Raw genomic sequence first — 24,763 nt, 5'->3', positions numbered from 1 at the left:
AAAATTCTCAAATTTGGAAAGCCTTATTTTCCACAGGTTGGTATTATCTTCAGGGGAGGGGGGTTATTTTCCACGGCGGGTATTTTCCAGAGGTTCATTGCTAGGGGGTGGGGGTAAACACCGATCACCATGCTAAATGAATGCTATTCGTTTATTAATTTCAGCCTAACACAAATTAAACTTTAAAAAAAGAGCAGGGGACTTTGATGGGTAGCAGCCACCCTAAAATTTATGATAACTTTGATCATTATGAGTTTTGATTTCACTGTTTACTTTTTATTTTTTAAAACCTTTATTCCTGTTTTACTTTACAATTTAGAACAAAAGTGTTTTTATTAATAAATAGCAAATAACAAATATCATAATCAGTCTCTGACAATTAATCATTTTATATGCATGGCAATTGCCAAGAAATTCTTTAAGCAACAAAATATTATTTTTTTTTAGTTCATGTGGTGCACAAGACGTATTGAAAAATATTTATTAAAACTTTTGTCCTCTGCTCTTACAATTTCGTCTCTGTTAATTTCAGGGATAGTGGTACAACAAAGAAAGAAGGCAAAACTTGCATCTATCATTGAAGAGCAAAACAATGTAGTGCAAGCATTCAAAGAAGCATTAAAAGACAATAATGATGAAAACAAGAAAATTTTAGAAGTTATGAAGACTGCCAAGTTTGTAATGATGAACTCACTGAAAAATCAAGAGCGGATGATTGAAATGTTTTCTATGCAATTCAATGCCCAATATTTATTATTCCAGACACCTCAGTATCAATCCAATTTACCCTCAGCTTCGTTTTTCCAGACACCTCAGTCTTTATCACTATATAAGTTAGCGTCACCATTACCTATTCTGAACCCCCTGTCTCCATCTCAACCAATGTCACCTTCTAATTTATGTTCTTAAGCACCTCAGTTTGAAGTCCAACCATGTTCAACCTCAACTTCATTTTCCAAAGCCATTCAGCCTAAACCCCCTTTAAAGCCTCCTTCAACTGCATCTTCCTAAGCCCAAACTGAGTCAACCTTAACTTCAGGTTGCCTGGTCACCAAGCAAAGCCACTAATTCAAACTAAACAGAGCCCAAAAATCATCTACGTAAAGCCAAAACATTGACGCCAGCCTCAATCCCATTTAAAGCCTTCCTCAACTGCATCTTCCCAACCCCAAACTCAGTCAACCTTAACTTCAGGTTTCCTGGTCCCTGGTCACTAAGTAAAGCCAACAATTTCAATTAAAGAGAGTCCAAAAATCATCTACGTAAAGCCAAAACATTTATCTTCATGAAGTGTCATTGTTTACTGAATTTGATTCAATGTTTATCAAGAAGTATACGGGAAAGATTGATAAGTAATTAGTCAAGTATCTTTTGAACTGTGCAATTTTTATTAAATGAACACGTTTTCCACAGTCAGTTATTTTAAGCAGTGTAGAATTCTTATATTTTTTTCTATCAAGTATAATAGTAATATATAAATACATGAGATATATAAGATGGCAAAAAAATTGAAGTACTTATGACTGAACTATTAGGTTCTTAGACTGAAAGTGATTACATATTGCATTTCTTATTGCAGCACCATCTCTTGAAACAGAAAGATTGTTTTATTTATCTTAGGCTGATCACCTAAGACTTGTGTTCCAGACACAACTGTCCTCCTCAATCTTGTTTCCAACTGTTCTAGATACAATTCCACTCACATAGAACTTCCATAATTTTTTTTGTGCATAGTGTTGGGGTTCCACCCCTGTTTATTTTCTTTTCAGATAATGACCTGGTTTTGTTCCGTAATTACATTTGCTTAGATTTGCCTATAGTATAATTTTCAATGGCAATATGAAAGTCTCGTTGCTAAGCTATAGTTGTTTGCAATAAGTAAGCTTTGAACTAAATTCTATTTTGCACTTCCTGGTTTGAGTCATTAAATAATAAAGCTAAGAAAGTAGAATTGGTTTTGAATGGGGATTGAGAGGATTGGCTGGGCCAAGCGAAGGTCCACCCCTATGAACAGTTGCTTTACATATTATTATTTTTCAGTTAGTCTGCATTTAGACCCCGTTCGGGGAAGCATATTGTTGTTATTATAAATGACCGTTGGAAGAATGCAAGTAAGGTATTTTCTACAAACTGTTTACTAATTTTCCCGGAACCCAGGCAGGGTAGGAATAGAGTTACGATATACCGTCATTTTTATATTGACGGGGGGGTTTGTTACTTCCAAGGAGAGAGTTAGAGGTTTCTAGTGATAACCCGAGGGTGGGTATACTTGACTTTACATACTGGTCATTTGACCACTCGATCGCGTTATCATACCCTGGGACAGGGAATACTGTAAATAGGGTAGTACCAAACCAAATATTTGTAAAACCGGCGGAGTAGACACGGGCATCACATTATAATTTTGGGCCGGGGCTCTCCCTTCCAATAAGTGGTGACACCCGTACATTACCATGCCAATATTGGGGCATTGTGGCCTACCGGTATAACACTGGGGGCTATCATCCCAATACATAGGTCATTTAAGGCTAAGGCAATTAAGATAATGTCTCCTTTACCACCGAACTTTAGGTTGAGATTTTGGGCCAACCGTGGAAAACAAGCCTTCAAATGACCAAAAAAATTCTCGACAACTCCTCGTGCTTTCGATAACCTGAAAAGAAAAATTAGATATTTAAGTTCAACTTGAGACCAAAATTCAAATTAGTTCCAAACCTTCAATTATACTCAGGCAAAAAGGGAAACAACTCTGCAAGAAGGGAAAAAAAATAATGTGAAAGTTAAAGTTTATAATTGGTTTTAAGAGAGTGGCTGATCTAGAGGAAGATCTTTGGGTGGGGGGGGGGGGGGGTAGAGATAGAAAAGGATGGAAATGATCGAAAAATATGATAGAAAAACATAAATAGAAAAGGATGGTGCTAGATAAAGTACAATAAAGAAGGAAAAGAAGTTTTGAGTCAAATCTACCTGATGACAGGGAGAAAAACCCGAAGAAGTTCTGGAAGTATGTATTAAGTGAAGACCATAGCATATGGTCCAAAAAACACTGTATGGATGATGGCAGGAAGGTAAATAGCTTAAGAATACTTCCAAGCTTCTCAACCGGCAATTTCCATTGGTTTTACCATCGAAACAGATGGTCCTCTCTCTTGTACCCAAGAATATCCCTAAGCTGATGCTAGCTGCTTTTTGGACTAACATCAAATGATAAATGCTATAATGCTACATTTTTTATATAAGGTCTAAACAAAATTAATGGTATACCTTTTGTTAAAATGGACTTGCTTTGGATCAGTGCTGGAATGGCTATATGGCTTCATCATCAAGGACTCAAGTCGAAATGCCCCATCACCCAAAAACTGCAGTGGTACATGTACATTGTCAATTCTTCGGGATAGGATAGGAAAAAGCCTTTTTTTCTGCTTTTTCATGAAGAATTGTCCTTTTGAAAGATCCAGCATCATTACACCTACGTGGAATACCAGCCTTAGCATATAAACAATTATATTTGGCATCAGAAACAACCAAGACACTGACACTGTACCAGGCTCTGTAATTGTAGTAGCCTGTTGCAAATCTTTTTGGGGGATAAACAGGAATATGACAGCCATTAATAGCACCAACAGTTAAGGGATAACTCCAAACTTCATTAAATTCTGATTCTAGCTTCACAAGAACAGTTGTTATTGTAGGTCATTCAATCAGTTCTGGAACTAGCAGTTCTTTGGCAGCACTTATGAACAAATGAAAGCTTCAGCCAACTGTGGCTCGACCTATGCCAAAAAGTGAACCAAGTTTTATAATCGGCATTTGTAGATAGCACATATAGGGCAACTAAAAGTTTTTTGTTAGTTGGAATAAGCTGCTCTCTATTGAGTTGTCCCAAGTTGACATTTTTGGAGCAATTTTTGACAGAAACCATTCGAAACACTCTCTCTGTTCATTCTAAAAAACTTGTAAAAGTCAGATTCATTTTTTCCTTTAAAAAAATTATTCCACCAGTCATAAGACTGGGGAAGAACCTAAATAGTTTTAGCAAAGAGGCTATTCTGCATCTCTTCTTGAAGTTTTCATAGTTCATTTACAAAAAATGCTTCCAGTTTTGCTTTTTTATTCCTTTTAGATTTTAACAAAGCAGCCACAGCAGAGTGTATTAGCAAAAATGAATCAATTGAAGCTTGATTTTGGGCTAAAGCCATCATAAGTAAATCATAGGGCTGCATTTTGATTTTTTGGAATTAGTCGCAATTTTTAAACCAGTGTAGACTTCTACATGCATCCCATATTTCCTCTCGTTTTCCTGAAAACGCCGAATGTAGACGTGGCTTTAGACCACTGATCAGAGCAGAATGATGGAAGACATTTGCGAAAGAACGCTAGAAGATGTAAGATCTTAGAGCTAAGATTGCACTTTTAAGCGTTCTTTTTCGAAAGATGTAAGATCTTAGTACAAAGATGAGTAAAAGAAAGGCCGCATTGTTCTTAGACAGCTGATCAGAGCAGAATGATGAAAGACGTTCACCAAAGAACGCTATAAGATGTAAGATCTTAGTGCTAAGATTGCATTTTTAAGCGTTCTTTGTCAAAAGATGTAAGATCTTAGTACAAAGATGAGTAAAAGAAAGGCCCTATTGTTCTTAGACAGCTGATCAGAGCAGAATGATGAAAGACGTTCACCAAAGAACGCTATAAGATGTAAGATCTTAGTGCTAAGATTGCATTTTTAAGCGTTCTTTGTCAAAAGATGTAAGATCTTAGTACAAAGATGAGTAAAAGAAAGGCCCTATTGTTCTTAGACCGCTGATCAGAGCAGAATGATGAAAGACGTTCACCAAAGAACGCTATAAGATGTAAGATCTTAATGCCAAGATTTCACTTTTAAGCGTAATTGTAAAAAAATGCAAGATCTTAGCACACAGAATGATGAGTGAAAGAATGGCCCTCATGGAAGGCCGGACCCAGGATTTTCATTGGAGGGGGTTTTACTCAGAAAAAAATTTCGGGAGGGGAGTTTAAATAAAAAAAACATCAAAAAACGCATACAAAATTTGTTTATATCCATTTTTGTAACGGGTTTACGAGTCAGACAAACATTTCGGGGGGGGGGGGGTTCATACCCCTTTAACCCCCCCCCCCCCCTGGGTACGGGTTTGCCCTCATGTATTCAGCTACAAATTTTAGTTTTTGGGTTGACGTCATCGAGTCGCCCTACCGAAGAGCCTAATCCCTAAACTTAGAAAATGAGATAAAGTATTAGTTGAGGAATTAAATTTTCTACTTTCTAAGCTTTTAAATTTAAATTTGATTACCGCATGTTCAGTTCAACATGTTCAACCGCATGTTCAACTGTTGGAGTAAAGTGAAGTAATACACAAAACTTATTCCTTACATAGGTCTATATAATACCACATGAACCTATATTTTTAGCTTAGCACTAGCCTATGGCATTTTTTTTCAGGATAGATTTAATGAGGATTAAGTGGTCAAAAACCAGGGGTTTGCAAGGTCTGCCTATAATAGTCTAATGTCCTTTTAAGTATTAAGGATCGAATTAATTTCATTTAGCCTACTATTACATAGAAAGCAGTATAAAGTCAGAAAAAAACTCAATACAATGCGTTCTCTCTTCATGTAGAAGGATAAAAAGCCATGCAGATGACTGTAGCCTAGCTAATCCTAACAGTAAAATGTTACTAAGAAAACAAATTTGCAGATTTTTTTTAAAAAGAGTCTGAAACCCCTTGAAAATGGGTATAGGCCTAGAGAAGGAAACACGTGAAGAAAACAATTTGTGCTTCATAATGTGCAAAATAATTATGGATAACACATTTAGCATGCAGCTATCCTATGCCTTACCCTTAACCACAGATGTGCAAATGTATAGGCCAAATTATATAATTCCCATTTATTCTCCTAATACCTCTCTTGTTTCAATGTCTGTACCAGCAAATTGTGCAAACTATGGCAAAAAAATTACTGGCAAAACAACTGACTGGTGGGAGAATGGATTGGAGATATATAAATTCAGCCTAGCCTATATATGCTCACATTGAAGTTTGTAGTTCACATTCACTTTGAAGTTTGTAGATATCAGACTTTGATTTGCAATATATTGGCCAAATTATATATTTCCCATTTATTCTCCCAATGCCTCTCTTGTTTCAACCTCTGTACCTGCAAATTGTATTAACTATGACAAAAAAAAAATAATGGCAAAACAACTGACAGATTGGAGAATGCATTGGATTTATATAATTCAGGATATATATTTTCACATTAGGGGGGTTGAGGCTAAAGTATAATGGGACTGCCTGCAAAATGTGTTAGCCACAATTGTTTTGCACATTATGAAGCATGAATTGTTTTCTTGACATGGTTTCTTCTCTAGGCATGTTTAAGCCCAAAAATAATATCACAGCAAAACCGACACCATTTTGTGGGGTCCCTAGCTCTTTTTAATAAGTTTCTACAAACTTATATTCAAAATAACATTTTACTGTTAGGACTAGATAAAACAATAATTACCATTCCTGAATAAGCAATAAATGTAATTTTATCTCATTGACCAGATTTTCTTTTAGAATGATTATTTCAAACTTTTGGCTGTTCTGGGGTGTTTTGAGCCCTTTAAGGGCTCAAAATGTAATTTTCCTCACAAGCTATTACTGAACTAGGCCTAGGCTATAAAAGAGCATAAGAAAAGACATGAAGTGATATACTCACTTTAATCCTGGATTAAATTATGTTGTAAACTGCAAATTTAATATGTTTTTTAGAATGATATAAGTAAGCATTTTATAATTTGTAAGTTCTTTTTCAGAAAAAAAAAATATACATGAAAATTATAGTGTTTTCTTCTAAGAAGGAATTATCCTGCACTAGCAACTTAAAAATGCATGTATTTTCCTTTATAAAGGGCTATTGAGTGTAGTGCCTAATTCTAGATAAGAAGCCATTTGTTATCTTAGAAAGTAGTTGAGCTAGCCTAGGTAAATTAAACAAACAGGAATCTATCTAGAATCTAAACTATGCCCTCTGAAGGTCTTTTGAAGCATCTACCTTAGCTAAGGTACTATATATTATAGGGGAGAAATCAGATTGGATAAAGTAGTGTCCTAGTCTACAATTACTCCTCACAAGGAAACCATAAGTTCTAAAGCAACATTATTTTTTTTTTAAGAATGCTTACATCATTCCCTTATATTAAATGTACCTTGGTTTACTTTAACCCCTGACTCCCAAATGTATGTAGCCTATTCTCCATGTATTTTTTCCATTGCTTGCTTTGAGTGATATTGCTTCTTTCCCATTAAATGTATTTGAATGAAAAAAGGATGTAGGTCTGACCAGTATCTATTTGCTTATAACTCAACCAGTAAGCCTGATTCTAGTTGTCTGCAAAATAATTGAAGCAATCCTAAGCATAGTAATCATTAACCACGCAACCATGAATGGACTGCCAATAGAAAAAGTGTACCAAGCTCCCTTGTCAACAACAATAAAAAAATGCTCCATTTACCCACACTTACATATAGGAAAAAGGAAACAGGTGTTATCACTACCCTCAAACTTTTACAATTCCAAACCAAGCTACTCTATCTAGACCAAAGCACAAGGACTTGCAGCCATAGCTGCTAATTAAGGGTAGAATTGAGTGATAAAACTATTGTTTCTTCATGTCATCACATTTAAAAAAGGATGCTGATTGGTTTAGGAAACTGTGGAAACTAGAATGGTAAGTTTCCAAATATATAATGGATGACACTACATAAAGCTAGGTTAGATTTGGAGTTATACTCTACCAACTGGCTTTGGTTGGAACTGAAGTTGCTGTTTTGTTGTGGTATGACTAGTGCATACTTGGCAAACATCTCAATGCTAGCTGCTAATGATAGATTAAGTTGTAGAGCCCTTGGGAATGTGCAGCTAACTCCAATTATCATTACCGACATTTTTGAGCTAGTCTTTTGTTTAGTTTATTACTGAAAATCATCACCTGTAGTAATGACTGCTGGTTCGTTTTGCTTTGTTGCTTGCAAGTGTGATTTAAGGTAATTAAGGTATAGAAATATACGTGGAAAATATGTAATTTAAGCTCTGTATTTTCACATTAGCAGTAGCAGTAAATTAAAGTGAAGTCCTTTGAGGAAAAATATAAATAGCTAAGTATTTAGAATTTAAAGTGTTTCCTTCAGAAGAGGAGTAGCTATAGGCTAAAATAGGACTCAAATAAATATACAATTAGATTTTCTTTCATCAGTTAAGTAGTTGTCCACTTCTAAAGAAAACATGCTCAGAAAATAAAAATAGCACTTTGGGGCTCCTTATTTTATGCTTTTTCCAAGTGTTTGTATTATTATACAAAAAAGTGTTTGTATTATTATAACCTTTGGTAAAGCTCTTGTTTAGTGGCTTCCTGCTATTTTAGAGAGTTGTTATGTGTTATGTGAATGAAACTTTCAGGGCCTAAAAATATACCCTGGGAAGGTATAGCTAAGCTTCTATCTCTACCTTTTCCTTCTTTGTTGGGATTAAAAGATTATATTCATGCCTGGGATCAGCTGGTTACCTGATGTAAACAAATTTGTAACTATTTCATGTGACTATCAGGTTCTTTATGTTCTGATACAAACCATTTTCACCATCAATATACAATTGGCTGTTCTTTAAATGGGTAACAAGAGAATTGCAGTTTTCTTTTAAGATTGGTTTGATGTGTGCTTGCCTTTAACCTTAGGATAGCTTTTTATTTACACATCACGGAAGAAATAATGGGATACAATTGAGTCAATTGCTCTCCATCATCACTGACCAGCAACTCTACATTAGTTTTCCCTATTTTGCTGGACAGTGCAATTTAAGGTAATAATATTTGCTTCCTTAGGAGCTACAACTCTAGTTTATGGAAACAAAAATTTAAAAACTTACAAAAAAACAAGTCCAGTGAGGCAAAATTGCCATTTGAAGCTGATTATTTTTGTTACTTTCAACAATAAAGATTTGTTGCAGAGACATTTGCAGAAATAATGAAAAATAACATGAAATCTCCTCAAAAGTGTCATCAAAATGAAAACCTTACCACTGGAATCACCATAGCCAAAAACCCAATCTTGAAGAATTACAGTCCTCCATTCTCAACAACAAGGAAAACTACTTTTTCATAAGGGATGTAGTGAGATGTCTCCATTTTTTTTTCTTTGTTTTTTTCTTAGTTGCTACTAGTTGGATCCTGAAACATAAACAGGTGCTTAAGGGCTTGTTTGGAAGGAAATTTTGACAAAAACTGCATCTTTATATACAAGATGACTTATCACACACATTTTTTGACAAGGAATTATGGTTTCAGAATTGTAGGAAGTCTATAATAGCTTCAATAGTTCTAGAAAAAAAAAATGATCACCCAAAACTTCAAGCTAAGAAGAAGTATTAGATGTAAATGTTCAGTTACTCATGTTCTGCCACAACAATGAATCTCATTCCTAAGAGTTCTTAGCAGCTCTTGGGTACCAGTAATGTTTTGAAACAAAACATAAACAATATAGTAAGGAACATCAGCCTTGTTCACCAGATACACTTTAGACAACCACTCATATCATTGAGCTGGAGTTTCTTGACCTCAAGACATGCTACACTAGTGTATTGATGGTTTTCATCGCAGTTAATGCATTGACATGATTGCGCCTTGCAACTCTTATTGCCACTACTGTGATAACCACCACACTTACTTTTCACCAATATTGTGCAGTTTCTATCAAAATACTTGAAGTTTTTGTAATTATAGCACCGTTAGGCATTCCTACAGGCAATGCAATGTAAAGTAAACATTATCCAATCTTGGTTCTATATTTGAGAGCACAGTACTAGATCTCCCCTTGTTTGAATTTCTTTTGTACATTTGTTCAAAATTACTAAATAACTCAGAGGAACAGTGCCTTTTCTAGGGTTACCCTGATCTTTTTCTTAAAGGGCTACCTTACCCTTTTCTTAAATCCTGACGGTTTTAAGTCATAACTCATACACCTGTCATAAATCTTTGGGCACTGGGTCAATTCTTCAATGTGTAAAGTTTGTTTCAAATGTCTCTCTAGTCTCTTTTCGAAAATGTTTTATAGGGGGTTTGTAGCTGTCTGATTTGATAGTGTTCCAATCATTTACCTTACATACTGACTGGTAGGCTGGTCAAGTATGTGTTTTAGCTGTTTCTTTTTTAATATTGTCCTCTTGTTGATGGATATTTTGGGGTGAAAATATATACCTCAAATCTTGTCCTATTGATTTCATTTTTGGCTTTATATATTTAAATCTGATTTCCCTTATGCTATTGGTAGAAAATGTTTAGCAGGGTCAAGGGCGTGGGCTTGCTTCAAAAGAGAGGTTTATTAATACCTGAAAATTAGTTCCAAGTTTAAAGTTTTTTTTTTAATTGCTGAAACTTGGCTTCTTATCTAGAATTAGGCACTACATTCAAAAGCTCTTTATAAAGGCAAAATACATATATTTTTAATTTACTAGTGCAGGATTATCCCTTCTTAGAAGAAAACACTAAATTTTTTTTCTGAAAAAGAACTTACCAATTATAAATTGCTTACTTATATTACTCTGAAAAACATATTAAATTTGCAGTTGGAACACAATTTATCCAGGATTAAAGTGAATATGTCACTTTATGACTTTTCTAATGCTCTTTCATAGCCTAGTTCAACAATAGCTTGAAGGGAAAATTATATTTTAAGTCCTTAAAAGGGCTCAAAATAGCCCAGAACAGCAAAAAGTGTGTAATAATCATTCCAAAAGAAAACTGGTCAACGAGATAAGATTACATTTATTGTTATTGTTTTCTTGGTAATTATTGTTTTCTTTAGTTGTAACAGTAAAATATTATTTTGAATTTAAGTGCCTAGAAACTTTTAAAAAGAGCTAGGAACCCCACACAGTGATGTCAGTTTTGCTGTGATATAATTTATGTGTATAAACCTGCCTAGAGAAGGAATCATGTCAAGAAAACAATTCGTACTTCATAATATGCAAAATAATAGTGGCTAACTCATTTTGCCTGCAGTCCCATTATACTTTAGCCTCAACCCCCCCCCCCTTATGTGAAGGTATATAGCCTGAATTATATAATATCCAATGCATTCTCCAACCGGTCAGTTGTTTTTCTATTATTTTTTTGTCATAGTTAATACAATTTGCAGGTACAGGTTGAAACAAGAGAGGCATTGGGAGAATAAATGGGAAATATATGATTTGGCCAATACATTTGTACATTGCAAATCAAAGTCCGATATCTACAAACTTCAAAACTTATTAATTTTTTGGCGCTTGTGTCATGGTTGCAGCAGCATCTGCAACCTCATAAAGAGCAAACCACAGCCCCTAGTAACCAAAAGTTGAAAAACTTGCTTCCAAAAAAACTGTCTAGGGAAAAGAAATTGCCATCTGACACTGAATCCAGAATGGTAACTATTGTTTCGGTTAATCTTAGCAGTAAAAGTTTATTGCGAAAAGAAATTTATGGTGATTTCGAAAAAGAGCCTGAAACCCCTTGAAAATCGCGTCACATAGAAATAAAAAATCCCCATTGGAATCAGCATGGTCCACAACCTATTATAGGATAATTACAGTCCCCCACCTTGAACACCAAGGAGAGGACGTTTTTGCGTGGGTAGCACTGATCTGTCTCCCTTTTTTTCTTTTTTTTCTAGCTGGGCTAGGGGGTGGCCAGAGCATCATAGAGAGAAGCGTAACAGCTCATTCGAAAGGAAATTAAATTTGTAAGTGCCCTTTTTAAGTGACCAAAAAGATTGTAGGGCAAATAGCCCCCCCCCCCCTTCCCTGCAGGCCCATCTCCCCAAACTAGTACTATAAAAGTTTTGAGATAGCCATTTTGTTGAACTTAGTTGAAAGGTCCAATATATATGGGTTTGATGATGATATGGCCCTCCATAGTCCCTGGGGAAGGGCTGTATGTGGTATCGGGCGTATCGGTATCACATGTATCGTATCGGGAATATCGGTATCGGCTGTTGTAAACCTTATACAGGGAAGTTCCAGTCCCCCTTCCTGAACAACAAGGATAATCACTTTTGCATCGGTAGCACTGATATGTCTCTCGTTTTTTTTTTTTTTTTTTTCTTTTTTTTTTCAACAGGCCTAGTGGGCTACCAGAAGATAATATAGAGATGCTTAATTGCTTATTCAAAAGCTATCTCTCATATCTACGTGATTTTTATCAATTCTGCCATCTGCAAGTGCCACATGGCACTAAAATGGCATTTTTTGTGCCATTTCTCAAGGGGTGACACTAGCAGGCTACCAGAACACCGTTGATAGATCTTTTATAGCTCATGTAAAAGATACTGCACATATCTACGTCTTTCATATAAATTCCACCATCATCAAGTTCCAAATGACACTAAAAACGGCAATTTTTGTGTCTTGTCTCAAAATTAAAAGCTGGGGCTATTAGACTAGCAGAACTTATAAAAGTGAGGTTTAATGTCTCATTTGAAAGCTATTTCTCTTATAGACGTGTTTTTTTTTTAATCCATTTTTACATTCTTAAGTTCAATATAACACTGAAAAACAAAACTTATGGTACCACTTCTTAAGTGGAAAGGCTCTGAAGTACAAAAGAGGTATCATTGTAATAGCTATGTTCCAGAACCCTAAACTGAAGGTTCACAAGAACCCCTCCCGTACACTCCCCTCCCAGCCCCCTTAGTAAGTTTCATAAATCGTCTGGTTATCAGTAAGCTACTGAAGCATTAGCAGGCTACCACACCGTCGTAGATAGATATTTAATGGCTCAATCCCGTTCTCTGTCCATGTGTTTGCTAAGCTCAGGCAGTAATTTTGTCTTTTTTTTTTGCGCTTATATTTACTAGGTTTAAAAAAAAACATTTTAAATGGGGCTAGTGGTCTACCAGAACACCTTAGATAGATTTTTGATAGCTCATATAAAAAATATTGCACATATTTACGTTCTCCCTATAAATTCCAGAATCTGCAAGTTTCAAATCTAATATCGCGATTCGGCCTCCCTGATCTATGGGAAAAAGTGACTGTGCTTGCGGGAAAGCTGTCGTTATCTGCAGGTCTTGCTGCGCACCATAATTTACGTCGTTTTATGTAAATAATTGTTAAGTGTGCAACTTTTTTTTTTTTTGTTCTTGATGTACTCCACTTATTTTTGTTCATAGTGGGTAATAAATAAAATATTATTATTATTAAATAGCACTAAAAACGGCACTTTTGGTGTCATGTCTCAAGTGAAAAAGCTAGGGCGAGTGGGCTACTAGAACTTTTTAGAGTGGTGTTCAATGGCTCATTTGAGAAATTTTTGCTCATATCTACGTGCTTTTTGTCAATTATACCATTCATAAGTGAGATGTAGCACTGAAAATAACATTTTTGGTGCCACTTCCTAAATGGAAAATCTTGGAGTTACGATATGTTATTACTCCAATGAATGTGGGCCAAAACTCTGGGCGGAGGATATGCAGGAGCACCTCCTGCAGATACTTTTTCCGGTACCCCTTAGTATGTTACACAAGAGCAGCACCGCAAACACTGGTACACCCAGTTGCATTATTATAGGTGTGGTTCTGTGAGTACAGCACTGGAATTTAAATTAGATTATCATGCGTTCGATTCCAGCTTGGATTTTTTTTTCAATCATGGTTTGTCCCTTCTTACGATTACTTTTCAGATAATCCACTATTTTTGCAAGCGTGATGCACTCATTTTTAAGGCATATCCCGGGATGGCATATTTTAAACCTATTACTCATATCTACGTGGTTTTTATCCATTTTACCGTCCAAAAGTGCCACATAGCACTAGAAAACGGCAGTTTTGGCGCCACTTCTTAAGTGGAAGGTTTGGAAGCATAAAACGGTACCATTGCAATAGTTATGGTTCAAAGCCCTTAACTGGAGGTTTATAAGATCCCCTCACATTTACTCCCCCTCCAGACCCTCTTAGTAAGCTTAATAAATCTCCTAGTCAAATTAAAAGTAAACAATTATTGCGAAAACAAATTAACTAAAACTAAAAACTTTTCAACTAAGCATTTACCAAAAATCAAGCTTTATTGATCAACAGTTTTGAATTGAACCTTCAAACTTCACTTTGTAGTAAAGCCTGTGTGCTAGTTCTAACGGCGGTATTTGAGGGGAAAGGACTTCCTTGCCCCATTAGTTTTTGCTCTTGCCTAGGTTTTGAAATCACCTTTTTTTGGTCATTTCATTGGAAAAGACACTTGTTTCATTTAAAAAAGTTGGGGAAACAACCGACAGTGCACTTTCTGGGAATGTGCTATCAAGTCAAATTTATAAAAGGCGATGAAGTATAAATATAAGCTTTTAAATGGGCCCTTAAACAGCTTTCTTTTGTCACGGTAGCCTTCTAGTTTCTGCTAGTCAGTAGGTGATTTATAAAGCCATTTTGTTCAGCGTAGTTGATTTCTATGTAGAAAAAAAACTTTTGAGGAGGACAATCCCCCACAACCCTCAAAGCAAGGGTTTTAAGCTATGCCCTGGGGGTATATAGGGTTGTTATAGAAGGCGTTGTCGTAGAAACTTCAAAACAGGCTCATTCGATTGGAAATTCGAAGGGCTAGTACTCTTTTAATAGTTGAAAGTGATTGGAGGGCAACTAGCCCCCCCCCCACCCATCATTCCCCCAAACATATCTAATCAAAATTTTGAGACAGTCATTTTGTTCAGCGTAATTGATTTCTAAATAGAAAATATGTTTTCGAGGAGGACAATCCCCCACAACCCTCAGGGCAAGGGTTTTAAGTTATGCTCTGGGGGCATATAAGGTTTTTATAGAATGCGTGTTCGTAGAAACTTCAAAAAAGGCTCATTCGATTGAAAATTCAAATGGCTAGTGCCTTTTTTTATAGTCAATAGTTATTGGAGGGCAACTAGCCCCCCCACCAAGGCCATCATTTCCCCAAACACATCCAATCAAAATTTTGAGATAGCCATTTTGTTCAGCGTAGTTGATTTCCAAATAGAAAATATATTTTTGTGGAGGACACTCCCCCACAACCCTCGGGGAAAAGGTTTTAAGTTATGCCCTGAGGGCATATAAGAACGATGTTGGCAAAATGTACTATTTTTTTTCCTTTAGAGCCGGGCACTTCATATGGAAGGGGTGGTCGTAGAAACTTCAGAAGGGGCTCATTCAATTGGAAATTGAGAGTTCTAGTGCCCTTTTTAAAAGTCGAAAGTAATTGGAGGGTAACTAGCCCCCCCCCTTCCCCCCACGACCATCATTTCCCGAAACACATCCAATAAAAATTTTGAGATAGCCATTTTGTTCAGCGTAATTGATTTCTAAATAGAAAATATGTTTTCGAGGAGGACAATCCTCCACAACCCTCGGGGCACTAGCCCCCCCCCCCACGCCCATCATTCCCCCAAACATATTCAATCAAAATTTTGAGATAGCCATTTTGTTTAGCGTAATTGATTTCTAAATAGAAAATATGTTTTCGAGGAGGACAATCCCCCACAACCCTCAGGGCAAGGGTTTTAAGTTATGCTCTGGGGGCCTATAAGGTTTTTATAGAATGCGTGTTCGTAGAAACTTCAAAAGAGGCTCATTCGATTGAAAATTCAAATGGCTAGTGCCTTTTTTTATAGTGAAAAGTTATTGGAGGGCAACTAGCCCCCACCAAGGCCATCATTTCCCCAAACACATCCAATCAAAATTTTGAGATATCCATTTTATTCAGCGTAGTTGATTTCCAGATAGAAAATGTTTTTGAGGAGGACACTCCCCCACAACCCTCGGGGAAAAGGTTTTAAGTTATACCCTGAGGGCATATAAGAACGATATTGGCAAAATGTACTATTTTTTTTTCCTTTAGAGCCGGGCACTTCATATGGAAGGGGTGGTCGTTGAAATTTCAAAAGGGGCTCATTCAATTGGAAATTGAGAGTTCTAGTGCCCATTTTAATAGTCGAAAGTGATTGGAGGGTAACTAGCCCCCCCCCCCCCACGACCATCATTTCCCGAAACACATCCAATCAAAATTTTGAGATAGCCATTTTGTTCAGCGTAGTTGATTTCTAGATAAAAAATGTTTTTGAGGAGGACACTCCCCCATAACCCTCGGGGCAAGGGTTTTAAGCCATGCCCTGGGGGCATATAAGGTTTTTTATAGAAGGCGTCGTCGTAGAAACTTCAAAACAGGCTCATTCGATTGGAAATTCGAAGGGCTAGTACCCTTTTTAAAAGTCAAGTGACTGGAGGGCGACTAGCCCCCCCCCCCCCACGCCTATCATTCCCCCAAACACATCCAATCAAAATTTTGAGATAGGCATTTTGTTCAGCGTAGCTGATTTCCTGATAGAAAATGTTTTTGAGGAGGAAACTCAACCACAACCCTCCGGGCAAGGCTTTTTAAGTTATGCCCTGGGGACATATAAGGTTTTTATAGAAGGCGTTGTCGTAGAAACTTCAAAAAAAGCTCATTCGATTGGAAATTCAAAGGGAAAGTGCTCTTTTCAATAGTCGAAAGTGATTGGAGGGCTACTAGCCCCCCCCTCCCCACGCGCATCCTTTCCCAAAACACATTTAATAAAAAATTTTAGATAGTCATTTTGTTCAGCGTAGTTGATTTCCTGACAGAAAATTTGTTTTTGAGGAGGACACTCCCCCAAATCCCTCAAAGCAAGGGTTTTAAGTTATGGCCTGGGGGCATGTAAGTTTTTTTTAAAGAGGGTAATGTCGAAGAAACTTCAAAAAAGCCCATTCGATTAAAAATTCGAAGGGCTAGTGTCCTTTTTAATAGTCGAAAGTGATTGGAGGGCAAATAGCACCCCCCCCCCCACGCCCACCATTCCCCCAAACACATCCAATAAAAATACAAAAGTTATACCCCAGGGCATAACTTATAAGCCTTGCCCTAAGGGGTGTGGGGGAGTGTCCTCCTCAAAAATATATTTTCTATCTGGAAATCAACTGCGCAGAACAAAATGGCTATCTCAAAATTTTTATTGGATGTGTTTGGGGGAATGGTGGGCGTGGGGGGGGGGTGCTATTTGCCCTCCAATCACTTTCGACTATTAAAAAGGACACTAGCCCTTCGAATTTTTAATCGAATGGGCTTTTTTGAAGTTTCTTCGACATTACCCTCTTAAAAAAAACTTACATGCCCCCAGGCCATAACTTAAAACCCTTGCTTTGAGGGATTTGGGGGAGTGTCCTCCTCAAAAACAAATTTTCTGTCAGGAAATCAACTACGCTGAACAAAATGACTATCTAAAATTTTTTATTAAATGTGTTTTGGGAAAGGATGAGCGTGGGGAGGGGGGGGCTAGTAGCCCTCCAATCACTTTCGACTATTGAAAAGAGCACTTGCCCTTTGAATTTCCAATCGAATGAGCTTTTTTTGAAGTTTCTACGACAACGCCTTCTATAAAAACCTTATATGTCCCCAGGGCATAACTTAAAAAGCCTTGCCCGTAGGGTTGTGGTTGAGTTTCCTCCTCAAAAACATTTTCTATCAGGAAATCAGCTACGCTGAACAAAATGCCTATCTCAAAATTTTGATTGGATGTGTTTGGGGGAATGATAGGCGTGGGGGGGGGGGGGCTAGTCGCCCTCCAGTCACTTGACTTTTAAAAAGGGTACTAGCCCTTCGAATTTCCAATCGAATGAGCCTGTTTTGAAGTTTCTACGACGACGCCTTCTATAAAAAACCTTATATGCCCCCAGGGCATGGCTTAAAACCCTTGCCCCGAGGGTTATGGGGGAGTGTCCTCCTCAAAAACATTTTTTATCTAGAAATCAATTACGCTGAACAAAATGGCTATCTCAAAATTTTGATTGGATGTGTTTCGGGAAATGATGGTCGTGGGGGGGGGGGGGGCTAGTTACCCTCCAATCACTTTCGACTATTAAAATGGGCACTAGAACTCTCAATTTCCAATTGAATGAGCCCCTTTTAAAATTTCAACGACCACCCCTTCCATATGAAGTGCCCGGCTCTAAAGGAAAAAAAAATAGTACATTTTGCCAATATCGTTCTTATATGCCCTCAGGGTATAACTTAAAACCTTTTCCCCGAGGGTTGTGGGGGAGTGTCCTCCTCAAAAACATTTTCTATCTGGAAATCAACTACGCTGAATAAAATGGATATCTCAAAATTTTGATTGGATGTGTTTGGGGAAATGATGGCCTTGGTGGGGGGGCTAGTTGCCCTCCAATAACTATTGACTATAAAAAAAGGCACTAGCCATTTGAATTTTCAATCGAATGAGCCTTTTTTGAAGTTTCTACGAACACGCATTCTATAAAAACCTTATAGGCCCCCAGAGCATAACTTAAAACCCTTGCCCTGAGGGTTGTGGGGGATTGTCCTCCTCGAAAACATATTTTCTATTTAGAAATCAATTACGCTAAACAAAATGGCTATCTCAAAATTTTGATTGAATATGTTTGGGGGAATGATGGGCGTGGGGGGGGGGGGCTAGTGCCCCGAGGGTTGTGGGGGATTGTCCTCCTCGAAAACATATTTTCTATTTAGAAATCAATTACGCTGAACAAAATGGCTATCTCAAAATTTTTATTGGATGTGTTTCGGGAAATGATGGTCGTGGGGGGAAGGGGGGGGGGGGCTAGTTACCCTCCAATTACTTTCGACTTTTAAAAAGGGCACTAGAACTCTCAATTTCCAATTGAATGAGCCCCTTCTGAAGTTTCTACGACCACCCCTTCCATATGAAGTGCCCGGCTCTAAAGGAAAAAAAATAGTACATTTTGCCAACATCGTTCTTATATGCCCTCAGGGCATAACTTGAAACCTTTTCCCCGAGGGTTGTGGGGGAGTTTCCTCCACAAAAATATATTTTCTATTTGGAAATCAACTACGCTGAACAAAATGGCTATCTCAAAATTTTGAGGGGATGAGTTTGGGGAAATGATGGCCTTGGTGGGGGGGCTAGTTGCCCTCCAATAACTATTGACTATAAAAAAAGGCACTAGCCATTTGAATTTTCAATCGAATGAGCCTTTTTTGAAGTTTCTACGAACACGCATTCTATAAAAACCTTATATGCCCCCAGAGCATAACTTAAAACCCTTGCCCTGAGGGTTGTGGGGGATTGTCCTCCTCGAAAACATATTTTCTATTTAGAAATCAATTACGCTGAACAAAATGACTGTCTCAAAATTTTGATTAGATATGTTTGGGGGAATGATGGGTGGGGGGGGGGGCTAGTTGCTCTGCAATCACTTTCAACTATTAAAAGAGTACTAGCCCTTCGAATTTCCAATCGAATGAGCCTGTTTTGAAGTTTCTACGACAACGCCTTCTATAACAACCCTATATACCCCCAGGGCATAGCTTAAAACCCTTGCTTTGAGGGTTGTGGGGGATTGTCCTCCTCAAAAGTTTTTTTTCTACATAGAAATCAACTACGCTGAACAAAATGGCTTTATAAATCACCTACTGACTAGCAGAAACTAGAAGGCTACCGTAACAAAAGAAAGCTGTTTAAGGGCCCATTTAAAAGCTTATATTTATACTTCATCGCCTTTTATAAATTTGACTTGATAGCACATTCCCAGAATGTGCACTGTCGTTTGTTTTCCCAACTTTTTTAAATGAAACAAGTGTCTTTTCCAATGAAATGACCAAAAAAAGGTGATTTCAAAACATAGGCAAGAGCAAAAACTAAGGGGGCAAGGAAGTCCCTTCTCCTCAATTACCGCTGTTAGAACTAGCACACAGGCTTTACTACAAAGTGAAGTTTGAAGGTTCAATTCAAAACTGTTGATCAATAAAGCTTGATTTTTGGTAAATGCTTAGTTGAAAAGTTTTTAGTTTTAGTTAATTTGTTTTCGCAATAATTGTTTACTTTTAATTTGACTAGGAGATTTATTAAGCTTACTAAGAGGGTCTGGAGGGGGAGTAAATGTGAGGGGATCTTATAAACCTCCAGTTAAGGGCTTTGAACCATAACTATTGCAATGGTACCGTTTTATGCTTCCAAAATCTTCCACTTAAGAAGTGGCGCCAAAAGTGCCGTTTTTAGTGCCATGTGGCACTTTTGAATGGCAAAATTAATAAAAAGCACGTAGATATGAGTAATAGGTTTAAAATATACCATCCCTGGATATGCCTTAAAAAATTAGTGCATCACGCTTGCAAAAATAGTGGATTATCTGAAAAGTAATCGTAAGAAGGGACAAACCCTGATTGAAAAAAAAATCCAAGCTGGAATCGAACGCATGATAATCTAATTTGAATTCCAGAACTGTACTGACAGAACCACACCTACAATAATTTAATTTAATGCGAGGGTGCTCTTAAGGCAGAAATCTCGAAGCCTGTCAAGGAGGGCTGGAGGAGGAAGTTGCAGCGATTACTACTACAGATCTTCATTTACGGGGTATGGATCGCGATTGCTAAAGCAGTACCTGTTCATGATTCCTGGATTTTCCACTTAAGATGTGGATCCATAAGTTTAGTTTTCTATGCTACATCTCACTTACGAATGGTATAATTGACAAAAAGCACGTAGATATGAGCAAAAATTTCTCAAATGAGCCATTGAACACCACTCTAAAAAGTTCTAGTAGCCCACTCGCCCTAGCTTTTTCACTTGAGACATGACACCAAAAGTGCCGTTTTTAGTGCTATTTAATAATAATAATATTTTATTTATTACCCACTATGAACAAAAATAAGTGGAGTAAATCAAGAACAAAAAAAAAAAAAAGTTGCACACTTAACAATTATTTACATAAAACGACGTAAATTATGGTGCGCAGCAAGACCTGCAGATAACGACAGCTTTCCCGCAAGCACAGTCACTTTTTCCCATAGATCAGGGAGGCCGACTCGCGATATTAGATTTGAAACTTGCAGATTCTGGAATTTATAGGGAGAACGTAAATATGTGCAATATTTTTTATATGAGCTATCAAAAATCTATCTAAGGTGTTCTGGTAGACCACTAGCCCCATTTAAAATGTTTTTTTTTAAACCTAGTAAATATAAGCGCAAAAAAAAAGACAAAATTACTGCCTGAGCTTAGCAAACACATGGACAGAGAACGGGATTGAGCCATTAAATATCTATCTACGACGGTGTGGTAGCCTGCTAATGCTTCAGTAGCTTACTGATAACCAGACGATTTATGAAACTTACTAAGGGGGCTGGGAGGGGAGTGTACGGGAGGGGTTCTTGTGAACCTTCAGTTTAGGGTTCTGGAACATAGCTATTACAATGATACCTCTTTTGTACTTCAGAGCCTTTCCACTTAAGAAGTGGTACCATAAGTTTTGTTTTTCAGTGTTATATTGAACTTAAGAATGTAAAAATGGATTAAAAAAAAAACACGTCTATAAGAGCAATAGCTTTCAAATGAGACATTAAACCTCACTTTTATAAGTTCTGCTAGTCTAATAGCCCCAGCTTTTAATTTTGAGACAAGACACAAAAATTGCTGTTTTTAGTGTCATTTGGAACTTGATGATGGTGGAATTTATATGAAAGACGTAGATATGTGCAGTATCTTTTATATGAGCTTTAAAAGATCTGTCAACGATGTTCTGGTAGCCTGCTAGTGCCACCCCTTGAGAAATAGCACATAAAGTGCCATTTTAGAGCCAAGTGGCACTTGCAGATGGAATAATTTATAAAAATTAATTAGACATGATAAATTGCTTTTTAATGAGCAATTAATAATCTCTCTATGATTTTCTGGTAGCCCGCTAGGCCTTTTTAAAAAAAAAAGAAAAAAAAAAAAACAAAAAAAAAAAGGGAGACGGATCAGTGCTACCGATGCAAAAGTGATTTTCCTTATTTTTCAGGAAGGGGGACTGGAACTTCCCTGTATAAGGTTTACAACAGCCGATACCGATATTCCCGATACGATACATGTGATACCGATACGCCCGATACCACATACAGCCCTTCCCCAGGGACTATGGAGGGCCATATCATCATCAAAACCATATATATTGGACCTTTCAACTAAGTTCAACAAAATGGCTATCTCAAAACTTTTATAGTACTAGTTTGGGGAGATGGGCCTGCAGGGAAGGGGGGGCTATTTGCCCTCCAATTTTTTCGGCCACATAAAAGGGACACTTAAAAATTTAATTTTCTTTCGAATGAACTATTACACACCTCTCTATGATGCTTTGGCAACCACCTAGCCCTGCTAGAAAAAAAAGAAAAAAGGGAGACAGATCAGTGCTACCCACGCAAAAACGTCCTCTCCTTGGTGTTCAAGGTGGGGGACTGTAATTATCCTATAATAGGTTGTGGACCATGCTGATTCCAATGGGGATTTTTTATTTCTATGTGACGCGATTTTCAAGGGGTTTCAGGCTCTTTTTCGAAATCACCATAAATTTCTTTTCGCAATAAACTTTTACTTCTAAGATTAACCGAAACAATAGTTACCATTCTGGATTCAGTGTCAGATGGCAATTTCTTTTCCCTAGACAGTTTTTTTGGAAGCAAGTTTTTCAACTTTTGGTTACTAGGGGCTGTGGTTTGCTCTTTATGAGGTTGCAGATGCTGCTGCAACCATGACACAAGCGCCAAAAAATTAATAAGTTTTGAAGTTTGTAGATATCGGACTTTGATTTGCAATGTACAAATGTATTGGCCAAATCATATATTTCCCATTTATTCTCCCAATGCCTCTCTTGTTTCAACCTGTACCTGCAAATTGTATTAACTATGACAAAAAAATAATAGAAAAACAACTGACCGGTTGGAGAATGCATTGGATATTATATAATTCAGGCTATATACCTTCACATAAGGGGGGGGGTTGAGGCTAAAGTATAATGGGACTGCAGGCAAAATGAGTTAGCCACTATTATTTTGCATATTATGAAGTACGAATTGTTTTCTTGACATGATTCCTTCTCTAGGCAGGTTTATACACATAAATTATATCACAGCAAAACTGACATCACTGTGTGGGGTTCCTAGCTCTTTTTAAAAGTTTCTAGGCACTTAAATTCAAAATAATATTTTACTGTTACAACTAAAGAAAACAATAATTACCAAGAAAACAATAACAATAAATGTAATCTTATCTCGTTGACCAGTTTTCTTTTGGAATGATTATTACACACTTTTTGCTGTTCTGGGCTATTTTGAGCCCTTTTAAGGACTTAAAATATAATTTTCCCTTCAAGCTATTGTTGAACTAGGCTATGAAAGAGCATTAGAAAAGTCATAAAGTGACATATTCACTTTAATCCTGGATAAATTGTGTTCCAACTGCAAATTTAATATGTTTTTCAGAGTAATATAAGTAAGCAATTTATAATTGGTAAGTTCTTTTTCAGAAAAAAAATTTAGTGTTTTCTTCTAAGAAGGGATAATCCTGCACTAGTAAATTAAAAATATATGTATTTTGCCTTTATAAAGAGCTTTTGAATGTAGTGCCTAATTCTAGATAAGAAGCCAAGTTTCAGCAATTAAAAAAAAAACTTTAAACTTGGAACTAATTTTCAGGTATTAATAAACCTCTCTTTTGAAGCAAGCCCACGCCCTTGACCCTGCTAAACATTTTCTACCAATAGCATAAGGGAAATCAGATTTAAATATATAAAGCCAAAAATGAAATCAATAGGACAAGATTTGAGGTATATATTTTCACCCCAAAATATCCATCAACAAGAGGACAATATTAAAAAAGAAACAGCTAAAACACATACTTGACCAGCCTACCAGTCAGTATGTAAGGTAAATGATTGGAACACTATCAAATCAGACAGCTACAAACCCCCTATAAAACATTTTCGAAAAGAGACTAGAGAGACATTTGAAACAAACTTTACACATTGAAGAATTGACCCAGTGCCCAAAGATTTATGACAGGTGTATGAGTTATGACTTAAAACCGTCAGGATTTAAGAAAAGGGTAAGGTAGCCCTTTAAGAAAAAGATCAGGGTAACCCTAGAAAAGGCACTGTTCCTCTGAGTTATTTAGTAATTTTGAACAAATGTACAAAAGAAATTCAAACAAGGGGAGATCTAGTACTGTGCTCTCAAATATAGAACCAAGATTGGATAATGTTTACTTTACATTGCATTGCCTGTAGGAATGCCTAACGGTTCATATATTCTTGAGAAAAAAAAATTCTCTACTTTTTAGTACGTTTTGAAAATGAGTTTAACTTTTTCTTTATTGTTTGACCTCCTCCCCTAAAAATTATTTGTACGTCTGGACCTGTGAAACCCATCAACACAGCTATAGACTAACATCCTAGGTGTTGAATTGTGTGGTTGAAGAAATAATCTTCTTTTATTTCTTGCTTTCTTTTGGTTGGGAGCTATGATTCAAATTACAAACGGAAAAAAGGCATTTTATGTAAAATAACTGCTGTTTCGTATAGGAACTGAAAACAATGATTGAAATATTTTTTGTCTGATAAAATAAAAACAAAACAAAAATTTTGTCACTCAGAATTCCTCAAATCTTCACGTTGGAGCGATGCAAATTATACTTTGGGTATGACCCGTGAGGCGTCATAGCTTCGGGTATGTTTCCACCCAGTGGTGGGGTTATGTAGGATAGCAGAAACAGAGTTTTTTTTTCATAAATATATAGCGTACAGCATTGACAAATTGGGTTAGAAACAGTGGCAAATCCAAGGGGGAGTCTAAAGTAGTGTAATTTACTTAATTAACTCAAGTTTGCCATAATTAAACTTGCTCATAACGTAAGCTTATCGGATCAACCTATTTTGCGCCCCCTCTAATTTTT

The 24,763-nt window shown here is 36.8% G+C and overlaps 1 protein-coding gene across 3 annotated transcripts in view; it reads right to left on the bottom strand.

Moving 5' to 3' along the window:
- LOC148949596 (uncharacterized) overlaps positions 1-24,763 on the bottom strand; it is a 102,366-nt gene that overhangs the window by 13,179 nt on the left and 64,424 nt on the right. The window contains exons 2-4 of one of the 3 annotated variants that reach the window (XM_089093026.1): positions 9,080-9,229; positions 3,265-3,469; positions 2,559-2,653 (exon numbers count right to left, since the gene is read on the bottom strand). In XM_089093026.1, coding sequence (XP_088949152.1) covers positions 2,559-2,653; positions 3,265-3,464 — 295 coding nt within the window. In that variant the 5' untranslated portion in view covers positions 3,465-3,469; positions 9,080-9,229. Of the gene's footprint in view, positions 1-2,558; positions 2,654-3,264; positions 3,470-8,928; positions 9,054-9,079; positions 9,230-24,763 lie in introns of those variants that run through there. The other 2 variants (XM_089093028.1, XM_089093027.1) reach the window with 2 other exon arrangements.

Source organism: Artemia sp. Qi Xiang Cuo, chromosome 8, assembly GCF_049724085.1.
Source record: "Artemia sp. Qi Xiang Cuo chromosome 8, ASM4972408v1, whole genome shotgun sequence".
In the NCBI taxonomy this organism is placed as follows: domain Eukaryota; kingdom Metazoa; phylum Arthropoda; class Branchiopoda; order Anostraca; family Artemiidae; genus Artemia; species Artemia sp. Qi Xiang Cuo.
This window is presented reverse-complemented; position numbering and strand designations above follow the sequence as displayed.